The sequence below is a fragment of the Sus scrofa genome, chromosome 18 (assembly GCF_054392235.1).
Source record: "Sus scrofa isolate SSC_HxYL_T2T_F1_AM1 chromosome 18, Sscrofa_HxYL_maternal_Yorkshire_Landrace_v2.0, whole genome shotgun sequence".
Classification (NCBI taxonomy): Eukaryota; Metazoa; Chordata; class Mammalia; order Artiodactyla; family Suidae; genus Sus; species Sus scrofa.
The window spans coordinates 59,577,503-59,603,679 of record NC_139400.1 but is presented as its reverse complement, the minus strand read 5'-3'; the positions used below and the strand labels follow the sequence as shown (position 1 = coordinate 59,603,679).

General features: G+C 54.1%; 1 protein-coding gene across 19 annotated transcripts in view; it reads left to right on the top strand.

Annotated features, from left to right (window-relative positions):
* The window catches only part of OGDH (oxoglutarate dehydrogenase), a 75,731-nt gene extending 59,127 nt beyond the window's left edge, over positions 1–16,604 (top strand). For all 19 annotated transcript variants that reach the window (XM_021079061.2, XM_003134891.7, XM_021079062.2 and 16 more), the window contains 14 exons: positions 640–768; positions 6,079–6,258; positions 6,571–6,723; positions 7,569–7,671; positions 7,824–7,952; positions 8,233–8,383; positions 8,631–8,758; positions 8,897–9,075; positions 9,496–9,567; positions 10,434–10,562; positions 11,157–11,229; positions 14,943–15,106; positions 15,243–15,397; positions 15,495–16,604. In XM_021079061.2, coding sequence (XP_020934720.1) covers positions 640–768; positions 6,079–6,258; positions 6,571–6,723; positions 7,569–7,671; positions 7,824–7,952; positions 8,233–8,383; positions 8,631–8,758; positions 8,897–9,075; positions 9,496–9,567; positions 10,434–10,562; positions 11,157–11,229; positions 14,943–15,106; positions 15,243–15,397; positions 15,495–15,615 — 1,866 coding nt within the window. In that variant the 3' untranslated portion in view covers positions 15,616–16,604. The remainder of the gene's footprint in view (positions 1–639; positions 769–6,078; positions 6,259–6,570; positions 6,724–7,568; positions 7,672–7,823; positions 7,953–8,232; positions 8,384–8,630; positions 8,759–8,896; positions 9,076–9,495; positions 9,568–10,433; positions 10,563–11,156; positions 11,230–14,942; positions 15,107–15,242; positions 15,398–15,494) is intronic.
* The last annotated feature ends 9,573 nt before the right edge of the window (positions 16,605–26,177 follow it).

The following is a 26,177-nucleotide window of genomic DNA, read 5'->3' as shown; positions in this document are numbered from 1 at the left end:
AGGAATCCACGAGCACATACAACACAAATTAATAAAAGGCAAGAGGAGGAGGCGTTAGGTGCCCGGAGGCTGCTGGGGGCGGGGTGTGGTGAGCCGCAGGGAATGGAGTTCTCCTCGCTGTTCTCCTCACCAAGGAGAAGGGGTGAGCTTGCAGGGAGAAACAGCCTGCTGTCCAGCTGATCCACAGAACCATTCGTGTGGAGCAGGCCAGCCCGGCCTCTCCTGCTGTGGAGTGTGCCCTTGCACCAGAGCCTGGTCATGAGGCCATCGAGGGTCAAGGGGCTGCCCCGGGTTGGAGGGGCTGAGGGCACGTGGCCCTAGCAGCACGCGCACCTGGGGTCTGGGGCAGCATTGCTTTCCTGATGCGAGGGTCCTGTGGGGCAGGTTCAGGGGCAGTGGACATTGGCCCTGCAGCAAATGACAGCAGGGTGGCAGGTGGCAGGCGTGGGCTACTGGTACGTCTGGGGCCGGGAGGGGCCTGGGGTCTTTGTGCTTCCCTGCCATTTTCTTCCGTAATTTGAAGTTATCTCAGAGTCCATCATTTTTGGAACAGCAGACCGTGCCTTAATCTCCAGCGTGCCTGGTGCATGTGATGACCAGGACCACGTTGGGGCTGAGGTCTCCTTTGCGTGTCTGCAGGTCATGTCCATCCTTCTGCACGGGGACGCCGCGTTTGCCGGCCAGGGCATCGTCTACGAGACCTTCCACCTGAGCGACCTGCCGTCCTACACAACTCACGGCACTGTCCACGTGGTCGTCAACAACCAGGTAACCTGGGCTCCGGAGCCCACAGCATCGATGAGACTTTCCCGAGGCTTCCGTGCTCACGTGGGTCTTGCTTAAAGTGACTCGGCTGTGTTATTTATAACACGTGCTATTACTCAGACACCACAGGAAAGCTTTCTTTAAGAGATTTAGGAGTTCCCACTGTGGTCAGCAGGGTCAGTGGCATCTCTGCAGCGCTAGGACGTAGATTCAGTCCCCATCCTGCATAAAGGACGCGGCGGAGGCCGCAGCTGAGGCTCAGATCCGATCTGAGGCACCAGAGACTTTTACATCTTGTTTCAAGGAATCAAATGTATAATTTCTAATCCCTGAGAAAAGACTCGAATAGATTCTCAGCCTAGTTGAGGTGTCCCTGGCACAAAATGCCACCCAGGCTCTCGGTCAGGTCCTTCATTTCGTCTTTGTGCACACGGTCCTGAAATGTGATCTGACAGTGGTGTGGCCGTGTGGCTTCTCGCCTGATCCCCACACGCCCACTCAGAAAGCCCTGCCTAATGAGTCGGTGGCAGCAACACGTGGTTCTCCCCATGGCCTGACAGGTTCAGCACCTGGTCAGTGATACACGGGGGCACAGAGAATGACCCAGAGCCAGGGTTTCAGAGTCAGGATTCAGGATTCAAGCGTTTAGGATGCTGAGGCGCAGCCAACAAGGATTAAGTCTAGAGACAAGTATTATGTCAAACATTAAACTTTCTCATTAGCGTTTTTGGTTATAATTTACATTCAGTAGAATTCACCCGCTGTGTTGTGTAGTTTCCTGGTTTTAACAAATGCATGCAGTCATGTAAGAGGGGCTTTTGGGGTTTTTTTTTGTCTTTTTAGGGCCGCACCTGCAGTATATGGACGTTCCCAGGCTAAGGGTCGAATCAGAGCTGTTGCCGCCGGCCTACACCACAGCCACAGCAATGCCAGATCCAAGCCGCGTCTGTGACCTACACCACAGCTCACAGCAACTCTGGATCCTTCACCCACTGAGCGAGGCCAGGGATCAAACCTGCAACCTCATAGTTCGTAGTCCAATTCGTTTCCGCTGCACCATGACGGGAACTCCAATATCTAAGAGTTTAATCACTGCAGAAAACACTCCTCTCAGCGTACCTGCTGGCAAACACTATGATTTTGCATTTTCCAGAATGCCCAATAAACGGAGCCCTAGAGCCTGTGGCCCGTTGAGTTTGGCTGCTCTCCTCCAGCATAACTCGGCTGACTTTGATCCGTGATCTCTTGTGCTTGTTCCCTCTGGTGGCTGCGTAGTGTTCCACTATATGGCTGTGCCAGTTTGTGTAGTCATTCAGCCATCAGAGGGAGTTTGGATTCTTTGCAGCATTTGGCCGTTATGATTAAAGCCGGTGTGTTCACGTGCAGATTTGAGTGTGTCCATCAGGTGTTCTGACTCTTTGTAAATACCTAGAAGTGGAGTTGCTGGATTATGCAATAGGCGTGTGGTGTGTTCCATGTGCTTACTCTGTGTTTCCCTGAAGGAAACTGGGGCTGTGTGGTTTTCACTTTCTTGATGTTGTCTTTTGAAGCACAAAAGTTGAAGGGTCTTTGTTTATTGTGTTTTCTGGGTTTGGTTGTGTGGGGGTTTTTTTTGTCTTTTTGCTGTTTCTTGGGCCGCTCCCACGGCATATGGAGGTTTCCAGGCTAGGGGTCCAATGGGAGCTGTAGCCACTGGCCTACGCCAGAGCCACAGCAACGCGGGATCCGAGCCGTGTCTGCAACCTACACCACAGCTCACGGCAACGCCGGATCGTTAACCCACTGAGCAAGGGCAGGGACCGAACCCGCAACCTCATGGTTCCTAGTCGGATTCGTTAACCACTGCGCCACGATGGGAACTCCTGGTTGTGTTTTTTAGGGCTGCATCTGCAGCATGTGGCAGTTGCCAGGCTAGGGGTCAAATTGGAGCTGCAGCTGCCGGCTTACACCGCAGCCAGAGCAACGCCAGATCTGAGCCATGTCTGAGACGCACACCACAGCTCACAGCAATACAGGATCCTTCACATGGATGCTAGTTGGATTCATTACTGCTGAGCCACAGCAGGGGCCCGGATTGGACCCCCAGCCTGGGAACCTCCATACGCCGTGGGTGTGGCCCTAAAAAGACCAAAAAACGGTAAAAGATGCAGCAGTCATTCACAGTGGGATGAATACTGGGACGGGCGATGGGAGGCTGAGGTCTCAAACCTCGAAGCAGTGCACTTTCCGTAAGGTTCTGGCTGAACCGAGCGTATCATGATCACGTCTTACCGGGTCTCCACCCTCGTTTCCCTACGTGGAGAAACCCCGATGGGCCTTGGGACGGTTCAGGGTCTCTCTGAGTGTTCACCAGAGTTCTCCCTGGCATATCACTTTTTCACGTTCTCATCAGTTTCTGACTATTTCTTTTTGTCTTTTTTGTTGTTGTTGTTGTTGTTGCTATTTCTTGGGCCGCTCCCTCGGCATATGGAGATTCCCAGGCTAGGGGTCGAATCAGAGCTGTAGCCACCGGCCTACGCCAGAGCCACAGCAACGCGGGATCCGAGCCGCGTCTGCAACCTACACCACAGCTCACGGCAACGCCGGATCGTTAACCCACTGAGCAAGGGCAGGGACCGAACCCGCAACCTCATGGTTCCTAGTCGGATTCGTTAACCACTGCGCCACGACGGGAACTTCAGTTTCTGACTATTTCTAATATTTCCTTTAGTATGTATGATAAAAGAGATTATGTGAAAGCAATTCATCAGAAATAAAGGATTCTCAGACTGGAGTTCCCTGGTGGCTCAGTGGGTTAAGGATCTGGTGTTGTCACTGCTGTGACTCAGGTTGCTGCTATGGCACAGGTTCGATCCCTGGCCTGGGTACTACCACGTGCCGCAGGTGCGGCCCTAAAAAGACAAAACAAATAAATAAAAATAAAGGAATCTCAGGCTTCTGTAAGAACTGCAGTTTTGCTAACGTTTTCTTTAATCTTTTTACTGTTTTTGATACCATGGATCACGGCATATGGGGTCAGTCAGATCTGTAGCGGGAAAAGAAAGGCCTGCCGTCCTGGGCTCAGAACCTACCTAAGATTTCCCCTTCCAACCTTCTCTCCCAAGGGAGTCCTCAGACGCTAAATATTTTTGGAGAAGAATGTTTATCAAAACTGTATTTGTACTCCTATGAAGTTAGGAAATAAGCCGTATGCCCAATACGGAGGAGTCTTTGTATAAATTTTGGCAAAGCACAAGAAGCAGTCTTGTATAATCACTAACATATGCAATCTCTCGGGGAAGAGGTAACAGCGTGGTGAGTGGAGATGCAGGGTTCTCGTGCCACTGGGAGGAGGGCGCGTGGCACAGCCACTTTGCAGGCAGTTTGATGCTAGGCAGGTGCGGCGCCCGTACCCTGCGGACTAGTTTTCCCTTCCTAGGAGTCCACCGCACATTAACTCAGTGTTTGCGGGAGACCACCTGTGTGAGAAGGTGTGCAGTAACAATGCATTAATCACGAGCGGGAAGGGCAGCAGCAGGAGAGGACGTGCGTGCACTGTGCCGAATGCCATTCAGTACCCGGACGGCACTGCCAGGCGCTGCTGCAGGACCAGGAGGTGCATGTTTTCAGTCTTGGTCGAGCATCAATACAGACGGTGAACAGACAGCAGGTTGGGAAGGATTTGCAGAGCAGGTAGAGGCCGATACCGTATACAAGGCACATGGAGTGTCCCGCTCTCGCGTTTAAGAGGCATGCAAATGCTCTGTGCTCTGCAAGGCCAAGAAGAGCAAGGAACCCTCCAGATTAACGGGGAGTAGACAGAGATGGCAGCTCACGCAGGCGCCTGTGCGGGATTGGATACGGGTGAGAAAGACTGGCCATCGTGAGGACAGTGGCTGGAGCGTGTACACTGAGGGTCAGATACCGTGTTCTTTCGTAGTGAGTTGCTCGGGCTGAGAACTGCACTCTGGCTGGTAAGGAGACGTCAGTGTTTGAGGAAATAAGGACGGTCCACAGCTTAGCTGTAGATGGCTTAGGAAAAACGTGTGTCTGTGCACATGTAGAATGGAAAGAGCATGACTAATAAAAGGGGCGAATGGCAACAGTTGGTGAATCCAAGTAAACTAGGGAGTTCTCTGTATTCTTTCAGCCTCTTCCTAAGTCTAAAATTAGTGACCCATCAGCCTGAGAGATACGGTGTATCGTTCATGGATATGTGGGGTACATGTTAAGTCCTCTCCTTTCAGGGCCGTCTGGGCTGTGTGAGAGTCAGCCATAGCAGAAATGTCTCATTAGAAGAGGTGTGAAAAGTCCGGAAACTTCAGATGTGTTCATGTTGGGTTGTGAGCTCATGGGTCATCATTGTAGTGTTATCATACTTGTTGCATGTTTGAAGTAGTTTTAAACTTTTTTTAAAAAAAAAGTTTTAAACGCAGGTTATCAAATTATGAATATGCAAGTAAGTTTAAGCGGTGAGGGGTATTATGAAGTCTTCAGATTTTCTTTTAAAGAAAAAAGGCTTGGAGTTCCCCAAGCCTGTGTTACTGTGGCTCAGCAGTAACGAACCCAACTAGTATCCATGAGGTCGCAGATTCGATTCCTGGCCCTGCTCAGTGGGTTAAGAACCTGGCATGGCCGTGAGCTGTGGTGTAGGTCACAGACTTGACTCAGATCTGGCATGGCTGTGGCTGTGGTGCAGGTCGACAGCTGCAGCTCCAATTCGACCCCTAGCCTGGGAACCTCCATATGCTGCAGCTGCGGCCCTAAAAAGACAAAAATGAAAAAGGCTTGTGTTAAATGAACAAAACGCAAAATTATAGAGATAACAGTATCTAGAATGTTTTAAATATATATTTCATGTGTATGCATTCAAAGAAAATCGTCTGGAAAGGAAACATCTAAATACTTACACTGAAGTTAGGGGAGTATAGGTGGCTTTGTTTAATTTTTCATACTGTCTTCCAAACAGCGGGTTAAGGATCCCAAATTGTCACTACTGCGGCTCAGGTTGCTGCTGTGGCATGGGTTCAGTCCCGGACCTAGGAACTTCCACATGGTGCAGGCGTAGCCAAAAATATATAGAGAGCCATTTGGGGTTTATTTAGAGTAGGCCAAGTGTGGCAGAGGAACCTCCCACGAGTGGCCTTTGGCTCCCTTCTTCCTGCCCTCGTCCTCATCCACATCCATTCTTGCCCCGAGCCCCGCCCCTTCATCCCGCTCGGCCCTCGGCTCCGCCCTGTGATTGGCCAGGCCCACCCCCGGCTCCGCCCTGGCCTCCACCCCCGCCCCCAGCAGCCTGCCCCCGCCCCTGGCCAAGCTCTGTGTCCCTTGCAGATCGGCTTCACCACAGACCCGCGCATGGCCCGCTCCTCGCCCTACCCCACAGATGTGGCCCGAGTGGTGAATGCCCCCATTTTCCATGTGAACTCAGACGACCCGGAGGCCGTCATGTACGTGTGCAAGGTGGCCGCTGAGTGGAGGAGCACCTTCCACAAGGACGTGGTGGTGGACCTGGTGAGTGACCTCAGCCCGCGGCCCGGAGAGCGGGGTCGGGGCTCCCTGGGGTCGGGGATCACCTCACTGCCCTCCCACGAGCTCCTGCATCTTCAGCCTGGATGAGCTGACTTGGGAAGAAGGTAGTTAGGGTCCTGTCCCAGATACTCCCAGGTCACTGTCACTGCCTCTCTCGTGTGTGAGGAGAGTCAGGACCCCAGCTCTAGAGGAGGTAAACTGAGGCGTCACGTGGAAGAAACAGGCAGGTCCTCGCGGGTCCCAAGTGCCCCCCCGACATGGTCCCTGATGCTGAGACCTCCCTGCCGTGTCCAGGTGTGTTACCGGCGCAACGGCCACAACGAGATGGATGAGCCCATGTTCACGCAGCCGCTCATGTACAAGCAGATCCGCAAGCAGAAGCCCGTGCTGCAGAAGTACGCCGAGTTGCTGGTGTCGCAAGGCGTGGTCAACCAGCCCGAGTACGAGGTGCGTCCCCGGGCTCAGGTCCCGTGCGGCCTCTCCAGAGCCGGCAGAGATGGAGAAGACCAGCGCAGGGCCGGTGCTCCGTGTTGTAGAGGAATTAGATCCAAGGGCGCAAGCGGGATTTTACAGCTACCGCGTTTCAGGGCATAACCTCTCGGAGGGCTGGGGCTACCGAGGAGCCCCGCGAAGGAGGCAGGGCCTGGGGGCCTTTGGTGCAAGGCGGCGGCCTCCTCGTTTTATACAGTCCGCTGCACAGGGATGAGCGGGTCAGAGGTCGATGCGGGGTCCAGCTGGGTCAGGAGCCTTCTCTGATCTGGCAAAGAGCCGTCTGCTGGTCGTGAACGGGAAGGGCGATGGCGATGGAGGGAGATGAGCAAGCTCAGCGGGAAGCACGGCCGTTCGGGTGGTGCCAAGATCAAGGGCAAGAGCCGGAGGTGGCACCTCCGTCCTCCTGGGGCTGTGCTGGGAGCCATGAGAACCGGCTCAGTTCCTAAGAAAGAATATAGGGGGAGGTAGGCGGGGACGGGGGCTCCAGCTTTCAGGAAGCGCTGAGCCAGCAACTGTGTGGAAGGAACTACTGGGGATGAAAACCATAAGCTGTGGGGTGGGTCTCAGATGTAGCCCTCGTTCGATGCTCGGCCCGGAAACTTGCATACGCTGCAGGTGTGGCCCTGAAAAGAAAGAAAAAAAAACCAGTCAAACGTAGGCTTCCCACAGATCTCAGAGAGGTGATGCGTGTTGAAGCTGAGGGACTCTGCCCTCGGGCCGGCGGGCCGTGTGTGCGGGCCGTGTGGCCGCCTGCCCTTTGCAGAGCCGCCCTGACGGCTGTGCCGTGCCCGACCCCCCAGGAGGAGATCTCCAAGTATGACAAGATCTGCGAGGAGGCCTTCGCCAGGTCCAAGGACGAGAAGATCTTGCACATCAAGCACTGGCTGGACTCCCCCTGGCCTGGTGAGTGACGAGGGCCACCAGTGAACCCCTTCTCCCCGCCCGCCAACGCCCCCGTGGGCCCTGGCACCAGACCCCCGGCAGCCGCTCCCACGGGGAACGCAGTGCCGGCCACCTCGCTGCGGTCCCCGGTGTCAGCCAGCCCTTCTCCCCAGGCTTCTTCACGCTGGACGGGCAGCCCAGGAGCATGTCCTGCCCTTCCACGGGCCTGACGGAGGACGTTCTGACGCACATTGGGAACGTGGCCAGCTCTGTGCCTGTGGAGAACTTCACCATTCACGGAGGTAACGACCCCACCCAGGCCTTTGGTGGGCCAGGTCCAGTGCCCACCTGCCTCCAGCGTGAGACGGGCCCCACCCACCTCAGATCCCACCTCGGTCAAGCCAGGAGCGGGGCGAGGAGGGATGCCCTGTCCTCACCGTCCCCTGGCCCAGCGTGGTCCTCAGCTAGGAGGTCCCAGCCTCCCTGGCCTGGTCCCCACTTGCTCCCGGCCAGTCAGGACCCCCAGAAGCTGGGACCGAAGGAGGGCGTGCGGGGCGGCTGGTGAGCACCCTGGTTCCGCAGGGCTGAGCCGGATCCTGAAGACACGCGGGGAGCTGGTGAAGAACAGGACCGTGGACTGGGCTCTGGCGGAGTACATGGCCTTCGGCTCCCTCCTGAAGGAGGGCATCCACATCCGCCTGAGCGGCCAGGATGTGGAGCGGGGCACGTTCAGGTGACGGTCTTGCGGGTTCCTGGGCCCTCCACGCGTGGGCAGCGCGCTGTGTTGCTCTTCCAGAAGACCGCTGCCCAGAAAGTCCTTAGAGCCCTGGTCTGGGGCCCAGGAGCAGCCTTTCCCTGCCCCGATGAGGCGCCTCTGTTAAGCTGGGGGCCGCGTGCTCCCCGAGGCTGCAGCGCGGGGTCTGCCTCTAAGCAGAGCGCAGGGCCGGCTCCTGCCACTCACCTGTGCTGTTCTGCCGCAGCCACCGCCACCACGTGCTGCACGACCAGAACGTGGACAAGAGAACCTGCATCCCCATGAACCACCTCTGGCCCAACCAGGCCCCCTACACCGTGTGCAACAGCTCGCTGTCCGAGTACGGGGTCCTGGGTGAGCGCCCCCGCCCCCAAGACCCTGCTCTCCCCGCCGCCAGTGCCCACAGTTTCCCCGGCACGCCTTCTCCAACCCCCGCCCCCACCCCTGCCCACCAGCTGATGCTGTCTGGTCTCCCCGCTTCCTGCTCTGTAGGCTTTGAGCTGGGTTTTGCCATGGCCAGTCCCAACGCCCTGGTCCTCTGGGAGGCGCAGTTTGGTGACTTTCACAACACGGCTCAGTGCATCATCGACCAGTTCATCTGCCCGGGACAAGCCAAGTGGGTGCGGCAGAACGGCATCGTGCTGCTGCTGCCCCACGGCATGGAGGGCATGGTGAGCCCCCTCCCCGCCCACCCAGGGCCCCCGAAGGGCCTGCCTTGGACCCTGGCCCAGGGACAGCAGGGTACAGGCCCCACTGGTGCTCCCCATGTCCCCTGGAAGAAGTAAGGGTGCGGGTGGGTCCCTCCCAGGCTCAGACCCTCCCTGCTCCCTCCCCCAGGCGCCGGGTCGGGGGGCCTGTCTTAAGACTCGGCTTTGGAGACCACGGGGAGCGGGAGTGCAGGGCCCGGTCCTGCCATGTAAACGCTCCCCCACGCTCCGTGGGCAGGAGGAGAAGGAACTGAACTGCCCGCAGAAAAGAATTGGGTGCTTTCCAGACCAGAAAAGAGCAGTTTGGTTATGGAAGAGGAGTGCTGACTGCGGCTGTCAGCACGGGGAATGCGCCCGACCTGTAACTTGTGTGTCTGGTTCCAGGGCCCCGAACATTCCTCCGCCAGGCCCGAGCGGTTCCTGCAGATGTGCAACGACGACCCAGACGTCCTGCCGGTGAGTGGGCATCTGTGGGCCCTCTGAGATGCCCCACGCTGTCCCTCTCGGCTGTCATGGGTGGGCCCTGTGCCTGCTGGTCTCCCTGAAAGACAGGCTCCCTCACAGCTCCGACGGCAGTGCCAGGTGCCTCCTGCCGCCGTGGGAAGCAGGGAAGCTGAGAGCTGCAGCAGAAGCGTTGAGGAGTGTAATACTGTGTACTTGGAGTCAGGCAGCATTTTATTTATTTGTTTATTTATTCATTTATTTATTTTGATGGCTGCACCCAGGCATCTGGAAGTTGCTGCACCAGGGATTAAATTCGAGCCACAGCTGCGGCAACACCGCATGCTTAACCCACTGTGCCAGCCAAAAATCAAACTCTCGCCTCCAGTGGATGCACCTGCCATGCTACAGTGGGAACTCCTGAGGCAAACGTTTAGAGGAAAAAACTCTTGACTGGTTTGAGTGAAACGAACATTCGAAAGGAGGGAGTTCCCTGATGGCTCAGGGGGTTAAGGATCCGGCATTGTCACTGCTGTGGCTGGAGTCTCTGCTGTGCTTTGGGTTCGGTCCCTGTCCTGGAAACTTCTGTGTTTCCATGGGCACGGCCAGAAGAATAAAAAGACCTGAAAGCAAATTACTGGAAGTCAGTTTCTAAGGAAAATCAGAACTGGTTTCAGGTAGAGGCAGTGGTTTACAGAGACGCAGGGACTACGTGGGACTGAGAATCCCATTCAGATCGTGGGGCTGGCGGGGTTGGCTCGTCTGTGTCCGGTGTGTGGTCTCCAAAGGAGTGGTGCCTTCTGAGGCCCTCTGTCCTGATGCCTCCTGCAGCAAGGCGCTCAGTGCCCCCTGGCCTCTGGCCCTTTCCCTCTTTGCTGCAGGACCTTAAAGAAGCCAACTTCGACATAAATCAGCTGTATGACTGCAATTGGGTTGTTGTCAACTGCTCCACCCCCGGCAACTTCTTCCATGTGCTGCGTCGCCAGATTCTCCTGCCCTTCCGGAAGCCGGTCAGTTGGGGTGTCCCAGCTCAGAGAGGCCTGGCCTGAGGACTCCAGAGCCCCGGCCCAGTGGGAGGGTGGACGTGTGAGCGGGTGGTCGTAGGTGGTGCATTGAGCTTGGAGGAGAGGTGAGCCCCACAGGGGCCACGGGAGCCGAGGGTCCCAGGAAGCAGGTTCCTGGGAGGGGTGTTGAAGGGTGAGTAGGGGAGAGAGAGTGTGTGGGGCGGGGGGCTCACAGGCACAGTGCCCTCTGCTGCTGGCGGTCATGGTGTAGAGCCAAGCAGGCCTCTGCGAGGACGGCCCTGGCCACAGGCAGGGACGCCGAGGAAAGGCTCAGGGGTTTTTCCAGGTATAGGGTGGGGGGCGCCCAGGGCCCAGAGCAGGCTGGGGCGGGCCCGCCCTCAGGGAGAGGACAAGGGCGAACAGCGTCAACCTGGTTCCTCCTCTTTTCACCCGACCCGCGGCTCCTCCTGACCACAGAGCTGGGAGGGCAGCAGCAGGTGCCCGTTCGGAAGGCGAGGCCCGGGCAGCCCCTTGCTGTTGGTCCTCCTCCTGGGATCCTTAGAACCTGGTCCATCATGAGCCTGTGCTTCTGTGTTTCAGTTAATCATCTTCACCCCCAAGTCCCTGCTGCGGCACCCCGAGGCCAGAACCAGCTTCGACGAGATGCTTCCAGGTAGGCGTGAGGGGTCTGAACTCTGCGGGGCTTGGGGGCTCATACTTGTCCGTTTCACCGCGATCCTTGCCACACGTCTGTCGTTGGGTAAAGACCGCTGAACGTCACAGCCCGGACGTATGTGCTCGTGTGCGGTTTGGTCAAACAGCCTGTCCCGCCTGCCACCAGGGCCCGCGGGCTTGGCCAGTGCCTTCCCGGTCTCCTTGAGGGGCAGGGCAGTGAGTCTGAGGTTAGAGTCCACCCTGCTGCCTGGGCACTGCTGCTGGAGCCTGAGGGCAGCTGGCCGCCCGGGACAGGGGACAGGCACCGGGTGAGCAGGCCCTGCCGAGGAACCCGCCAGCTCTGTGGTGTGAGGCGAGGCCCACAGCGTTGAGGTTTCCACCCGGACAGCAGGTGGCTGGCACAGCGCACAGCAGCCCCACACACCGCCAGGCTGACGGGGCCAAGGGAGCCCCCCTGCTCCCAGCCGTAGAGCTCCCTGTAGTCTTCCATCAAGGTAAACCCCTTCTTTGTTTGGGTTTTTGCCCTTTTTTATTACGATGATGCAGTATGCATAATGGAAAGTTTACCCCCTTAGCCATTTTTGCGTGTGTTCAGTGGCATTAATACGCACATTCACGTCATTGCACAGCCGTCAGACCCCATCCATCTCCAGACCGTTTTCATCTTTCCCAGCGGAAACTCTGCACCCATTAAACAACTCCCCCAACCCCTGGCACCCACCACTCTGCTCTGTCTCTGCGGGTTTGACTCCTCTAAGAACCACATATAAGGGAAATTGTATAGAATTTGTCCTTATTTCACTCAGCATAATGTCCTCAAGGTTCATCCAAGTTGTAGCAGGTGTCAGAAGGTCCTCCCTTTTTAAGGCTGAGTAATATTCCATTATCTGTATGTACCACTTTTGGTTTATCTGCTCATCTGTCAGTAGACACTTGGCTGCCTCCGCATTTTAGAATGAAAGGTGGCCTTAGGCGGCCTAACCTTTTTTTTTTTTTGTCTTTTGTTGTCCTTTTTAGGGCTGTACCCGCGGCATATGGAGGTTCCCAGGCTAGGGGTCGAATCGGAGCTACACCAGATCTGAGCCGCGTCTGCAACCTACACCACACCTCACGGCAACACCAGATCCTTAACCCACTGAGCAAGGCCGGGGATCAAACCCGCAACCTCATAGTTCCTAGTCGGATTCGTTAATCACTGAGCCACAACGGGAGCTCCTCTATATTCTAGACAGTAATGCCTTATCAGGATTTCTTGGTGGCTCAGTGGGTTAAGGATCTGCCATTGTCAGTGCAGTAACTTGGGTCGATGCTGTAGTGTGAGCTCGATCCCTGGCTCAGAAACTTTGGCATGCAGAAGGCCTGGCCAAAAAAAAAAAAAAAAAATGTAACTTTATTGATAGGCCTTACACGCAGTAAGATGCATCCATTTAAATGTATGTTTAAAAAAAAAAAAATGTCTTATCAGGTATATGACTTGCAATGATTTCTTCCCATTCTGTTTGTTGTCTTTTGATTTTCACAAAGTCCACCTTATCTGTTTTTTCTTTTGTTGCCTGTGCCTTTGGAATCACATCCAAGAAACCACTGCCAAAGTCAATGTCATGAAGCTTTTGCCCCGGGTTTTCTTCTCAGTTGTGTAATTCCAGCCCTCATGTTTAAGTCTTTAATCCATTTTGTGTTATTGTGTGTGTGTGGTGTGCGGGTCAGCTTCACTTCTGAGTGGATGTCTGGTTTCCCCAGCACCTTTTGTTGACAAGATTGTCCTTTCTTCATTGAGTGGCCTTGGCTCCCTTGTCCCAATCACGTGACCTCGCATGTGAAGGTTCATTTCTGGGCTCTCCGTTCTCTTCCATCGGCCTCCGTGTCTGTCTTGGTCCCAGTATCACCCTTTGATACTGTAGCTTTGTAGTAAGTTTTGAAATCATGAAGCATGAGTCCTGCAGCTTTGTTTTTCCTTTGCAAGATAGTTTTGGCCCTTCAGGGTCCTTTGGGATGCCATGGATTTTAGGATGGATTTTTTATCTGCAAAAAATGTCGTTGACATTTTGATAAGGATGCCATTGAATCTATAGATTGCTTTCTTAGTAAAAACATAACAGTCCTAAGTCTCCCAGTCTGTGAACACAGATGGCTTTCCACTTACTGCTGTCTTTAATTTCTTTCAGTAACATTCGATAATTTTCATTGTGCAAGTTTTTCATTTTCTTGGTTAAGTTTATTATTAAGTATTTTATTTGATGCCTTTTTTTTTTTTTTTTTTTTTGTCTTTTTCAGGCCACACCCATGACATATGGAAGTTTGCAGGCTAGGGGTCGAATTGGAGCTACAGCTGCCAGCCTATGCCACAGCCACAGCAATGCAGGATCCAAGCGGAGTCTTCAACCTACACCACAGCTCACAGCAGTGCCAGATCCTTAACCCACTGAGCAAGGCCAGGGATCGAACCCGCAGCCTCATGGTTCCCAGTCGGATTTGTTTCCTCTGTGCCAAGACAGGATCTCCTATTTGATGCTATTTTAAATGGGATATTTTTTCTTAATTTTTGAATTATTAATTGTTACTGTATAGAGATACAGTTAATTCTGAGTATTGATTTTCTGTCCTATAATTTTGCTAAATTCATTTACTAGTTTTATAGGGTTTCTTGGCATGTAGAGTCTTTAGGGTTTTCTACATATAAGATCTACAAACTGGTAATTTCACTTCTTCCTTTTGTTTTTTTTTTTCTTTGTTTGTTTTGGGTTTTTTTGTTGTTGTTTTTGTTTTGTTTTTGCTTTTTACGGCCAAAAAGCATATGAAAGTTCCAAGACTAGGGGTCGAGTTGGAGCTAGAGCTGCTGGCCACAGCAACCTGGGATCTGAGCCACATCTGCAGCCTCTACCACAGCTCACAGCAACACTGGATCCCCAACCCACTGAGCGAAGTCAGGGATCAAACCCGCATCCTCATGGATGCTGGTCGGGCTGGTTACTGCTGAGCCACGACAGGAACTCCCTACTTCTTCCCTTTCAATTTAGATGCCTTTTATTTCTTGTTGCTGCCTAATTGCTCTGGCTGGAGACTCCAGCTCTATGTTGGATAGAAGGGGGGGGCAACGGGCATCCTTGCCTTGTTTACAGTCTTTCACCACTGAGCGCGATGCTTACAGCGGGATTTTCACATCTGGCCCTATCGTGGGAAGGTGCCTGCCTTCTAATCCTAGCATCTGTGTGTGTGGCCTGAGTGTGAGCATGTTGCGTGTTGCTTGTGTGTCACGGAGTGAACCCCTCATTTTGAACGCAACCTCCACAAATCGCCTCCGTCCCGGGGGAGTGGTCCTGGCCATGAGCCTCTGAACATTTGCCGCAGTTGTGCGGAAAGTTTGAGTGTTTGGAAACTCATGAGGAGTCTGGCAGAGTGGTCCTGGGATGCTCTTCTAGACATGGCTCTCCCCGAAGTCTGAGACAGGTCCTTCTAGAGCATGAGCCCTTGCTGTCCGCAGCTGGCCTTGCCTACTGTGCCCTTCAGGCTCCCTTGGTGTGCATTCGTGCAAGGGCATGGCCGGCTGGAGGAAGGGAGGGAGCCAGAACCCTCAGAAACCGCGTGTTCTGGTGGCCGCCTTGTCACAGCCCCATCTGCGGGCCCCCGCGTGTGCACAGCCACAGCAGGGGGGCCCTGGGTGTCCTTGGCCAAGTCCCGAGCGAAGCCCCCGGCCATGGGGATTCTCTCCAGGGACCCACTTCCAGAGGGTGATCCCAGAAGACGGCCCTGCAGCCCAGAACCCAGAAAACGTCAAGAGACTGCTCTTCTGCACCGGCAAAGTGTACTACGACCTCACCCGAGAGCGCAAAGCGCGAGGCATGGCCGAGCAAGTGGCCATCACCAGGCTCGAGCAGGTGAGGGTAGCCGGCGCTGGCACACCCTCCCGCGGGAGCCGGGGTCCCTGGGCTGCCCGCCCGGAACGCCAGCTCCTTGGAGCCAGGCTCGCCCAGCTCCTGAGCCTCTCGTGACAGGGGCCCCGTCTCCCCGCAGCTGTCGCCCTTCCCCTTCGACCTCCTGCTGCAGGAGGTGCAGAAGTACCCCAACGCCGAGCTGGCCTGGTGCCAGGAGGAGCACAAGAACCAGGGCTACTACGACTACGTGAAGCCCAGGCTGCGGACCACCATCAGCCGCGCCAAGCCCGTGTGGTGAGCATGCGGCCCTGCCCTCGGGCGGTGCCCCGGGGCCTGGGGCGCGCAGCCGGGCAGTGGCCGTCACCGTCGCCGCTTGCTGTCACCCTCTCAGGTATGCGGGCCGGGACCCAGCGGCGGCTCCGGCCACCGGCAACAAGAAGACCCACCTCACAGAGCTTCAGCGCCTCCTGGACACGGCCTTCGACCTGGACGCCTTCAAGAACTTCTCGTAGACGCGGCCCAGGCTGCGGGGGCCGCCTCCACGTCCCCACTGCCCCTCGCTTCTCAACTAAAGAATAGTGCCTCGGCGCTGCCCGCACCTCTGCCCGCCCGCTGCACCGCACACTCCCCCTCGCTCACCTAGGCATCAGGCTGCCGACCCCCTCACATGCGTGGCCACCCCCAAGCCAGCAACTCCCCAGGCTCCGTGACTGCTGTCCAGTGGAGCAGCTTCAGGGAGGCCTTGGGGAGCCAGGGGAGAGGGAGCCCCCGCAGGTGTCCTGGGGGGTCAGATCTGCACCCACCCCCCAGCTCACCCAGCAGGACGGGCCTCACGTGGCATCCCCAGGTGCTGGCCGTCCTCGTCACCCAGCAGGGGGACTCCCGCACCTGGACTTGGGTGGCTTCCTCTCCCCCATCCCAGCCCCAGACCTCTCAAAGGAGCCACCGCTGTCAGAGGCTTGGCGGGGTGGGCCGGGTTCTGGCGGGACCCTCGCGTGCAGCGAACCCTGGGCACTGCTGAGGGGCGGCTGGCGGGAGAGGGCCTGAGGCTGACCTTGCACAGAGAGGGCAGGTCCGCTCTCTGCAGAGTCCATCTCCCCCCTCGAGGGTCCCGGGCGGTGGGGGGGCCCGCAGCCTCCACCCGCCTAAGGCTGGGCAGGGAGGCGGGCCGGGCTGTGCATGGCCAGGAAGCCCCACCGGGGCTCCAGGGCCAGGGTGCCAGTCGCTGGTCAGGTCCTGCTCTCCCTTCACCTCCAGCTCCGCCCCCTTTCCTCGCTCCCTCTCACACGAAGGAGACTGAAGCCTTCTTCTCTCTGCTGTGCCAAAGCTGGTCAGAAGGGGGAGAGGAAGGGCAGGAGTGAGGGGCAGCGCTGGGCCAAGGGGCCAGCCCCCCCGACCCGTCACAGGGACAAATCTGATTTATTTATTTTGGTTAAAAAAAAAATAATAGAAACAACTTGGCATTGCATTTGGCTTGACCCATAAACTAAGTTATCCTTGGGCCCGTCTGTGTGGTGTCATCCTTTCTGTTCCCCCTGCTCCCCAGCCGTCCACCCTGCCTGGGAAGCTCTGCCCGCAGGCATGCGCAGGACTGAGCAGAGGTGGCTGAGCCTCTGGCCTCTCTGTCGTCGTCTTTGCAGGTGACATCTGGTGCATGCTGGTTTCTGAGTGTCGCCTGCCCCAGGTCCCCCAGTGCCCTCCACCTCAGAGAGGATCCTGTAGTCTGGGCTTGAGCCAACCCGCTCATGGCAGGTTCGCCCTAGGGCATGCTAGCACCCTCTGGAAGCCTAGGCAGCTCATCGCACCTCTGGAGGGAGCCAGCCTTGCCAGCAGAGCCTTCATGAGGCCGTGTGTTCCCTTGGCAAGTGCCCGACTGCCTTGAGCCCACAGCATGGCACCCTCAGCTGCCCGGGTGTGCACCTGGGGGTACCTGCCAGCAGTGGGGCCCCCAGTATTCACCCCATCCTTTGGGCTCTGCCCAGGTCCCTTGTCCTTGATGCCATTTCAAAATGTTATTTTGGAGTTCCCGTCATGAGTCAGCAGTAATGAACCCGACTAGATCTGGCGTTGTCATGCACTGTGGCTCAGATGCAGCTCAGATTCTTCGTGGCTGTGGCTGTGGCGTGGGCCGGCAGCTATAGCTCTGATTTGGTCCCTAGCCTGGGAACCTCCATATGCCACGGGTGTGGCCCTAAAAAAAAAAATCTTCATTTTGTCCTGTGGCTGTGGCTTGCCCAAGGGGTGCTGCAGTCATGGCATGCCTCAGGCAGATGGGGCAGGGAGGGACAGCAGGACAGCGGGACAGCTGCTACCTGCCCCCCTGCTTACAAAAGCATCTCACCGTCCCCTCATCTGATGCGGTCAGCCAGGCAGATTAGAGCTGACAGAGGCCAAAACTGTCAGGAGCCGCTTCCCTTCCCTGTGTGGTGAGTTAGGGCTCCATTCTCACCCCAGTCCAGAGCCCGTTTGGGGTGAGGTCTGAGATGAAAGCTGGGTGCACCCCTCTCACAGCTTCCAGTCTGGTCAGGGGACACACGGAGCCAAGAGTGCGGGGGTCTGGACACTTCCTGGAGGGGCACCTGAGGGAGTCCCCGGTCCCTCCGCAGGGCCTGGGGCCACAGGGGTGGGTGGGGCTTCAGCAGGCCCCTCCCACACCCGTGGGTCTGCAGTCCTGCCCACGTCCACAAGGTTCTGGAAGGATGAGGAGCAATCAGACCACACTGGACCACACTCCCTACAAACGATTCTTTGGTCAGCTCTGTTCTGCTTCCACTCCCAACTGCCCCTTTCCTAAAATTGGAGGAGCGGATGGTGAGAAGGGAGCCCAGCAGGGTGCTTAAAGGATCTTGGCGTTGCCAGAGCTGTGGCATAGGTTGCAACTGCAGCTTGAATCTGACCTCTGGCCAGGGAACTCCGTATGCCATGGGGTGGCCAAAAAATAAAAAAATAATAATTTTTTAAAAGTAGGAGCTCCTGCTGTGGTGAAGCAGGATCGGTGGCGTCTTGGGAGCACTGGGATGCGGGCTTGATCCCTGGCCCGGCTCAGTGGGTTAAAGATCCGGTGTGGCCGCAGCCGCAGCTTGATTCAAAGCTGTGGCTTGGATCTGATTCCTGGCCCAGGAACTCCATATGACACGGGGTGGCCAAAGAAAATTTTTTTTTTAATTTTTTAAAATGAAGGAGTTCCTGGAGATCCTGTCTTGGCGCAGCGGAAACGAATCCAACCAGGAACCATGAGGTCATGGGTTTGATCCCTGGCCTTGCTCCGTGGGTTAAGGATCCGGCGTTGCTGTGGCTGTGGTGTAGGCCGGCAGCTGCAGCTCCTATTCAGCCTCTAGCCTGGGAACTTACATATGCCGCGGGTGTGGCCCTAAAAAGACAACAGACAAAAAAAAATTTTTTTAATTAAAGAAATAAAGGAGTTCCCGTCGTGGCTCAGTGGTTATCGAACCTGACTGGCATCCATGAGGACTCAGGTTTGATCCCTGGCATTGCTCAGTGAGTTAAGGATCTGGCATTGCCATGAGCTTCGGTGTATGTAGGTCACAGACTCGGCTCAGATCTCACATTGCTATGGCTGTGGCGTAGGCCTGTGGCTACAGCTCCTGCAGCCTAGAAACCTATATGCCACAGGTTATAAATAAAAATAAAATTGGGAGTTCCCATTGTGGCACAGCAGAAACAAATCTGAAGCGTATCCATGAGGATGACAATTCAATCCCTGGCCTCACTCAGTGGATTAAGGTTCTGGTGTTACCGTGAGCTGAGATGTAGGTTGAAGACGTGGCTCAGATCTCTGTTGGCTGTGGCTGTGGTGTAGGCCAGCAGCTGCAAATCTGATTCAACTCCTAGCCTGGGAACTTCCATATGTGGCAGGTGCAGCCCAAAAAACGCAATCAATCAATCAATGAAATTACATCTTTGTTAGATAATTCTAACATTTCTATCATCTTGGCATTAGCATCTGTTGATTGTCCTGTGTCTTTTGTTTGTTTGTTTTGGCCATGCCTGCAGCATGTAGAAGTTCTCAGGCCAGGGATCAAACCAGAGCCAAGGAGTTCCCGTTGTGGCTCAGGTGGGTTAAGAACCTGAGTCGTATCCACGAGGATCTGGGTTTGTCTTTTTTTTTTTTTTTTGGTCTTTTTAGGGCCACACTTGTGGCATATGGAGCTTCCCGGGCTAGGGAGTGGAATCAGAGCTACAGCTGTCCGTCTACAGCACAACTCTTGGCAATGCCGGATCCTCAACTCACTGAGCGAGGCTGGGGATCGAACCCGCATCCTCATGGATACTAGTCAGATTTGTTTCCCCCCCACAACCAGAACGCCATGTCCGCTTCCTTGACACAGAGAAGCCGTTTTTGGCCCGAGCCGGTTCGAGGTCTAAGCCTGGCCTCAATGCTTTTGCCCTTGAGCAGGTCTCAGTGGTGATTATCCTAAGGGAAGAAATGACAGCGGAGACGACACAGCCCTTGTAAATTCTTTCGATGGCAAAAGACGAGCCTGAAGCGCTTTCTCAGCTGTTTTGCAGAATTTTAACCCCCCCCATGAAACCATTTTCTGACCCTCAAGACTTAAGTCAACTAAAACGTGGACTCTGTCCACTGCCCAAACCCCTCATGAACATGCGTGCCCACTTAGCCTAAAACTTCCCCAGTTTGGGGAGTTCCCGCCGAGGCTCAGTGGTTAACGAGCCCGACGAGCATCCATGAGGACTCTGGTTCAATCCCTGGCCTTGCTCAGTGGGTTAAGGATCCAGCGTTGCCATGAGCTGTGGTGTAGGTCGAAGATGTGGCTTGGATCCCGAGTTGCCGTGGCTGTGGTGTAGACCAAGCAGCTACAGCTCCGATTCACCCCCTAGCCTGGGAACCTCCATGTGCCGTGGGTGCGGCCCTAAAAAGACAAAAGACAAAACAAAAAAAAAACAAAAACAAAAACACTTCCCCAGTTTTGCTGTTTGGGGAGACACTGAATGGTCAGGCTACTCAAGATGGCTGCTCTCTTGCTCACTGTCCATCCTCTGCTCACCAGTGTCTGCTTCACCTACCCAGGGCTGACCTTCCTACTTACGTGCCCCAGGCCCCAGCTAGTGATTATTCTTATCATCAAAGAGGCCGTGAGGGGCCTGCCCCTTTGCTAGTTCCCTGGGTAATCAATGAGCCAACTGACTCACCAACTCCTCCTATAATTGGCAATCTCCCCTGCCCCCTCCTCCCCCCCTCCTCAGAGCCACAGATCTATGATGGCCTAGATGTCCTGCCTGCTGTCCTCTGCACACAGTAGGGTGTCACTCTAGGACCTTGCTTCAGACAGGTAAACTCCCCCATGCATTAAACCACTGATGTCTCTGTTTCTGACTCCAGGCTTTTGTTTTGTTTTGTTTGCTTTTTTTGCTTTTCAGGGCTGTACCCATGGCCTATGGAGGTTCCCAGGCTAGGGGCTCAAATCAGCGCTATAGCGCCAGCCACAGCCGCAGCCACAGCTCACAGCAACACCAGAGATCCTTAACCCACTGAGCGAGGCCAGGGATTGAATCCGCAACCTCATGGTTCCTATTCATTTTCTGGCCCTCCACTTGGGAACTCCTCTGACTCCAGGCTCTTTCTTCACTCTTGTTTTGTTCTGTTTTCACTGCCATTCCTCTGGCACATGGAAGTTATAAAAGAAAGAAGCCATCCAGAAAGCCACGCCTGGTTCTCTTTCTCTGGGGACACCCTACCCTATCTGCTCACACTGTGAGTCTGACAGGGGCTCCCGGCTGTGGGCCCCCTTACCTGGTGGGTCAGAAGGATTTTGGTGTGGCGCTCTGCTCCTCTGGTTTTGGTTTCCTGTTGCCTCCAGAGAAAATCATCCTGTCCTATAAAATAGAGTGGGCAGTCATCAAGACTATTTTAAAGATTTATTCTGGAGTTCCCGTCGGGGTGCAGCAGAAATGAATCCAACTAGGAACCATGAGGTTGCGGGTTCGATCCCCGGCCTCACTCAGTGGGTTAAGGATCCAGCGTTGCCGTGAGCTGTGATGTAGGTCAAGGATGTGGCTCGGATCTGGTATTGCTGTGGCTGTGGTGCAGGCCGGCTGCTGTAGCGCCGCTTTAACCCCTAGCCTGGGAACCTCCATATGCCATGGGTGTGGCCCTGGAAAAGACAAAAAGACCAAAAAATTGTTTAAATTAAATATTTATTATTATTATTATTTTGTCTTCTTAGGGCTGCACCGTGGCATATGGAGGTTCCCGGCCTAGGGATCCAACCGGGGCTGTAGCCATCAGCATACCCCACAGCCACAGCAACACCAGATCCAAGCCACATCTGCAACCTACACCATAGCTCACAGCAACCCTGGATCCTTAACCCAATGATCAAGGCAAGGGATCGAACCTACAACCTCATGGATACGAGTCAGATTCGTTTCCACTGAGCCACGACGGGAAGTCCATTGTTTAATTAATATTAAGTAGTTTTGTTGTTGTTTTTGGCCTTGCCCTCAGCATTGAGAAGTTCCCTGGCCAGGGATCGAACCCGCCCCACAGCAGTGACAACATCAGCTCCCAACCCACCAGGCCATCAGGGAACTCCTTAAATAGTTTTTACCAAATCTGCAAATTTGCCAAATCTCCAAATAATGCATCCTTATTCATAATTTGGTGCATTCCTTCCTGTCATTTTTTTGTGCCTTTAAAGATAATTTTTAGGGAGTATCATGGCTCAACGGAAATGAATCTGACTAGCATCCATGAGGATACGGGTTCGATCCCTGGCTTTGCTCAGTGGGTTAAGGATCCAGCATTGCCGTGAGCAGTGGTGTAGGTTGCAGATGCAGCTCGGATTCTGCATTGCTGTGGCTGTGGCACAGGCTGGCAGCTACAGCTCTGATTCGACCCCTAGCCTGGGAACCTCCATATGCCGCGGTTGTGGCCCTAAAAAAACAAGACAAGAACACTTTGCCACATGTCTTTACTTCTATCTATACACCCTTACTTGCTTTGGATTAAATCACGTGAGGCTGAGTCGCTGACCCCGTGACCCTTCACCTTAAATACTTCTCCTTGACAAGCTCCTAAAAACGAGGATATTCTCCCACACCCACAGTGCAGCCACCACACTCAGGAAATTTCACGTCCATTCAGTGCTCTTACCTCTGGCCCATATTCGAGTTTCCCCAAGTGTCTTCATCCTCCATCCAGAGTCCGGTTGTGGCCTCGAACTTACTTCTCGCTCTCCTTGGTCTCCTTGAAATGGAGCAGGACCCTGTGAGGCCCTCCCTGGTACAAAAGATTTTGTGTCCCATTTCTTTTCTCTCTCTCTCTCTCTCTCTCTTTTTTTTTTTTTTTTTGTCTTTTTAGGGCTGCACGTATGGCATATGGAAGTTCTCAGGCTCAGGGGTAGAATCGGAGCTACAGCTGCCGGTCTATACCACAGCCACAGCAATGCTGGATCAGAGCCATGTCTGGAACCTACACCACAGCTCATGGCAATGCCAGATCCTTAACCCACTGAGCAAGGCCAGGAATCAAATATGCGTCCTCATGGATGCTAGTCAGGTTCCTTTTCCAATGAGCCACGGTGGGAACTCTCCCCATTTCTTATTTGTAGAAAGGCCTCAGCCTCCTAGACCTTCCCTGAGTTTCAAAGGGCAGATTCAAACAGTTACTAGTCTGGGGAGTGAGGGAATGCAGAAGCCAAGGAAAAGCAGTCAAGAAAGACTAGTGCAGTGATGGGACAGATCCTGGTTCCTTCTGGGGAGGCGGGGGATGGACAGAACAGTCTGATACAGAGTTCTGGATTCTTCCACAGGAGCTGAGGCCCCGCGGTGGAGATGCTAACTTCAGGCTGAGCCGTAACTAGCCCTTGGAACTCAGATTGGTTGGAACCAGAAAGCTGATATTTGAGATTCCTGAAATATCCCCCTACTGCCAACCAATCAGAAGAAAGTCACACACGCTGCAGCCCCCACCCCCAATTTTGCCTATGAAAACTCTCCTGCAGTTCTGGTAGTGGCTCAGCAGAAAAGGAATCTGACTAGCATCTATGAGGACACAGGTTCAATCCTGGCCTCGCTCAGTAGGTTAAGGATCCGGCATTGCTGTGAGCTGTGGTATAGCTTGTGGATGAGGCTTGGATCCAACATTGCTGTGGCTGTGGCGTAGGCCGGAGGCTACAGCTCTGATTCGACCCCTAGCCTGGGAACCTCCCATATGCTGCTGGTGTAGCCCTCAAAAGCAAAAAAAAAAAAAAAAAGAAAGAAAAGAATATTTTGCCCAAGAGCTCCCATCGTGGCTCATTGGAAAAGGAACCTGACTAGCATCCATGAGGATGCAGGTTCGATCCCGGGCCTCACTTAGTGTGTTAAGGATCTGGTGTTGCCGTGAGCTGTGGCGTAGGTCCCAGACTTGGCTTGGATCTGATGTTGCTATGGCTGTGGTGTCGGCCAGCAGCTATAGCTCAAATTTGCCCCTTAGCCTGGGAACCTCCATATGCCGATGGTTCAGCCCTAAGAAGACAAAAAAAAAAGAATACTTTGCCCAAATAAGTAGCAGCTGTTTTGGGGGGGCGTTCCGTTGTGGCTCAGTGGTAATGAACCCGACTAGTATTCATGATGACACGGGTTCAATACCCGGCCTCACTCAGTGGGTTAAGGATCTGGCATTGCAGTGAGCTGTGGCATAGGTCTCAGATGCAGCTCGGATCCTTTGCTGCTGTGGCTGTGGTGTAGGCCGGCGGCTGCAGCTCCAATTCAACCCCTAGCCTGAGAACTTCCATATACTGCAGGTGTGGCCCTCAAAAGACAAAAAGATAGAAACAAACAAACAAAAAAGCACCCAGTGATGTGCTAGGCAGGCCACATTTAGGATATTGTGCTCTCCTCCTGGTGTTACTTTTGTTTTGTCTTTTTAGGGCCGCACACATGGCATATGGAGGTTCCCAGGCTAGGGGTTGAATAGGAGCTGTAGCTGCTGGCCTACACCACAGCCACAGCTATTTGGGATCCGAACCACATCTGTAACTTACACTACAGCTCATGACAAGGCCAGATCCTTAACCCACTGAGTAAGACTAGGGATCAAACCTTCGTTCTCCTGTATGCTAATCAGATTTGTTTCTGCAGAGCCACGATGGCAACTCCTGGTGTCACATTTTTTTTTTTTTTTTTTTGCCATTTCTTGGGCTGCTCCCACAGCATATGGAGGTTCCCAGGCTAGGGGTCTAATCAGAGCTGTTGCTGCCAGCCTACTCCAGAGCCACAGCAACGCAGGATCCCAGCCACGTCTGCGACCTACACCGCAGCTCACGGCAACGACGGATCGTTAACCCACTGAGCAAGGGCAGGGATCAAACCCGCAACCTCATGGTTCCTAGTCAGATTCGTTAACCACTGCGCCATGACGGGAACTCCTGGTGTCACATTTTTAAAAGGATACTGTCTAACTGTCTTACATCCGAAAGAGAGTGGCCAGTCGGCATGGGGTCTAGAAATCACACAACTGGTACCACTTAAAGAACTGAGCGTGTTTGTCTTCCAACAGATTCAAGGGCGATGAGATTCTTCTAATACCTGAAGAGCTGTTGAATACCAAAGCGAGGATTCTCATTTTATACGGTTGTAGAAGGAAGGTTTTATTTTATTTTATTTTTTCTTTTTAGGGCCTCACCCACAGCATATGGAAGTCCCCAGGCTAGGGGTCAAATTGGAGCTGCAGCTGCCAGCCTACACCAAAGCCACAGCAACACCGGATCCTTAACCCATGAGAAGGCCAGGGATCAAACCTGGCCTTCTAGTTGGGTTCATAACCCATTGAGCCACAATGGGAACTCCTAAGGAAGGTTTTAGGGAAGTAGCTTTGTTCCAGTAAATAAAGAAGACTTTTTTTCTTTCTTTTTTTTTTTTTTGGTCTTTTTAGGGCCATACCCACAGCATATGGAGGTTCCCAGACTAGGGGTTGAATCGGAGCTGTAGCTTCTGGTCTACACCACAGCCACAGCAACTTTAGATCCAAGCCGCATCTTCGATCTACACCACAGCTCATGGCAATGCCAGATCCTTAACCCACTAGTGAGGCCAGGAATCAAACCTGCATCCTCACGAATACTAGTCAGATTTGTTTCTGCTGAGCCAGGACGGAAACTCCAGGAAGACTTTTCTAACAATCCAGAGAGTCAGAGATGAAAACACTATTCAGAAGGGAATGGGGAAGTTCCCATCATGACTCAGCAGAAAGGAATCCCACTAGGAACTGTGAGGTTTTGGGTTCGATCCCTGGCCTCGCTTAGTGGGTTAATTATCTGGCGTTGCCACGAGCTGTGGTGTAGGTCGAAGATACGCCTCGGATCTGGCATTGCTGTGGCTGTGGCTCTGGCTGGCAGCAACAGCTCTGATTAGACCCTTAGCCTGGAAACCTCCATACGCCATGTGTGTGGCCATAGAAGGATAAAAGACAAAAAAAAAAGAAAAAAGGGAGTGGGCACCAAGTCACTTCCGGGGGCACTGGGCAGGGCTTACACTTGGGAGGTAACAAGGCTGCCTGCAGAACTCAAATTTCAGACTCTGGTGTGGCCACTTCCAACCTCTTCCGGAAACCTGCTTGCAGCTCCCCCAAACTCTCCCCCTTCGTGTGGCTCTGTTCTGCAGCCAGCTCTCCAGAGAATTCTCCCTCCCATTTTCCAGTATTTCTCATCCTCTGGTCTTGCTTCATTTTTCTCCCTAACCCTCACCCTGATGGACATTGTTACCTCGTGAGTCATTTCCTTCGTTTTGTCCTTTTCACTGGAGGCAGAGAGGGCTTACGGTCGTGGTCACTGAGACAGATCAGTGTTCAGAGCCCAGACCAGTGCCTGACACATAGCAGCCCCGCCCCATTTGTTTGATGAAGTACTGGTTCTCAAAAGAAACAGAGCAGAGAATTCAGACAGCCTCGAGGGAAGAAAGTTCAGCAATATTGAACGTGAACTGCGAGGCGTCAGTGGACAATGGACAGATGAATGGATAAGCTAAATGTGGTATACACACACAATGGAACATTATTCAGCCTTGAAGAAGAAGGAGATTCTGATACAAGCTGCAATGTGGATGAACCTGC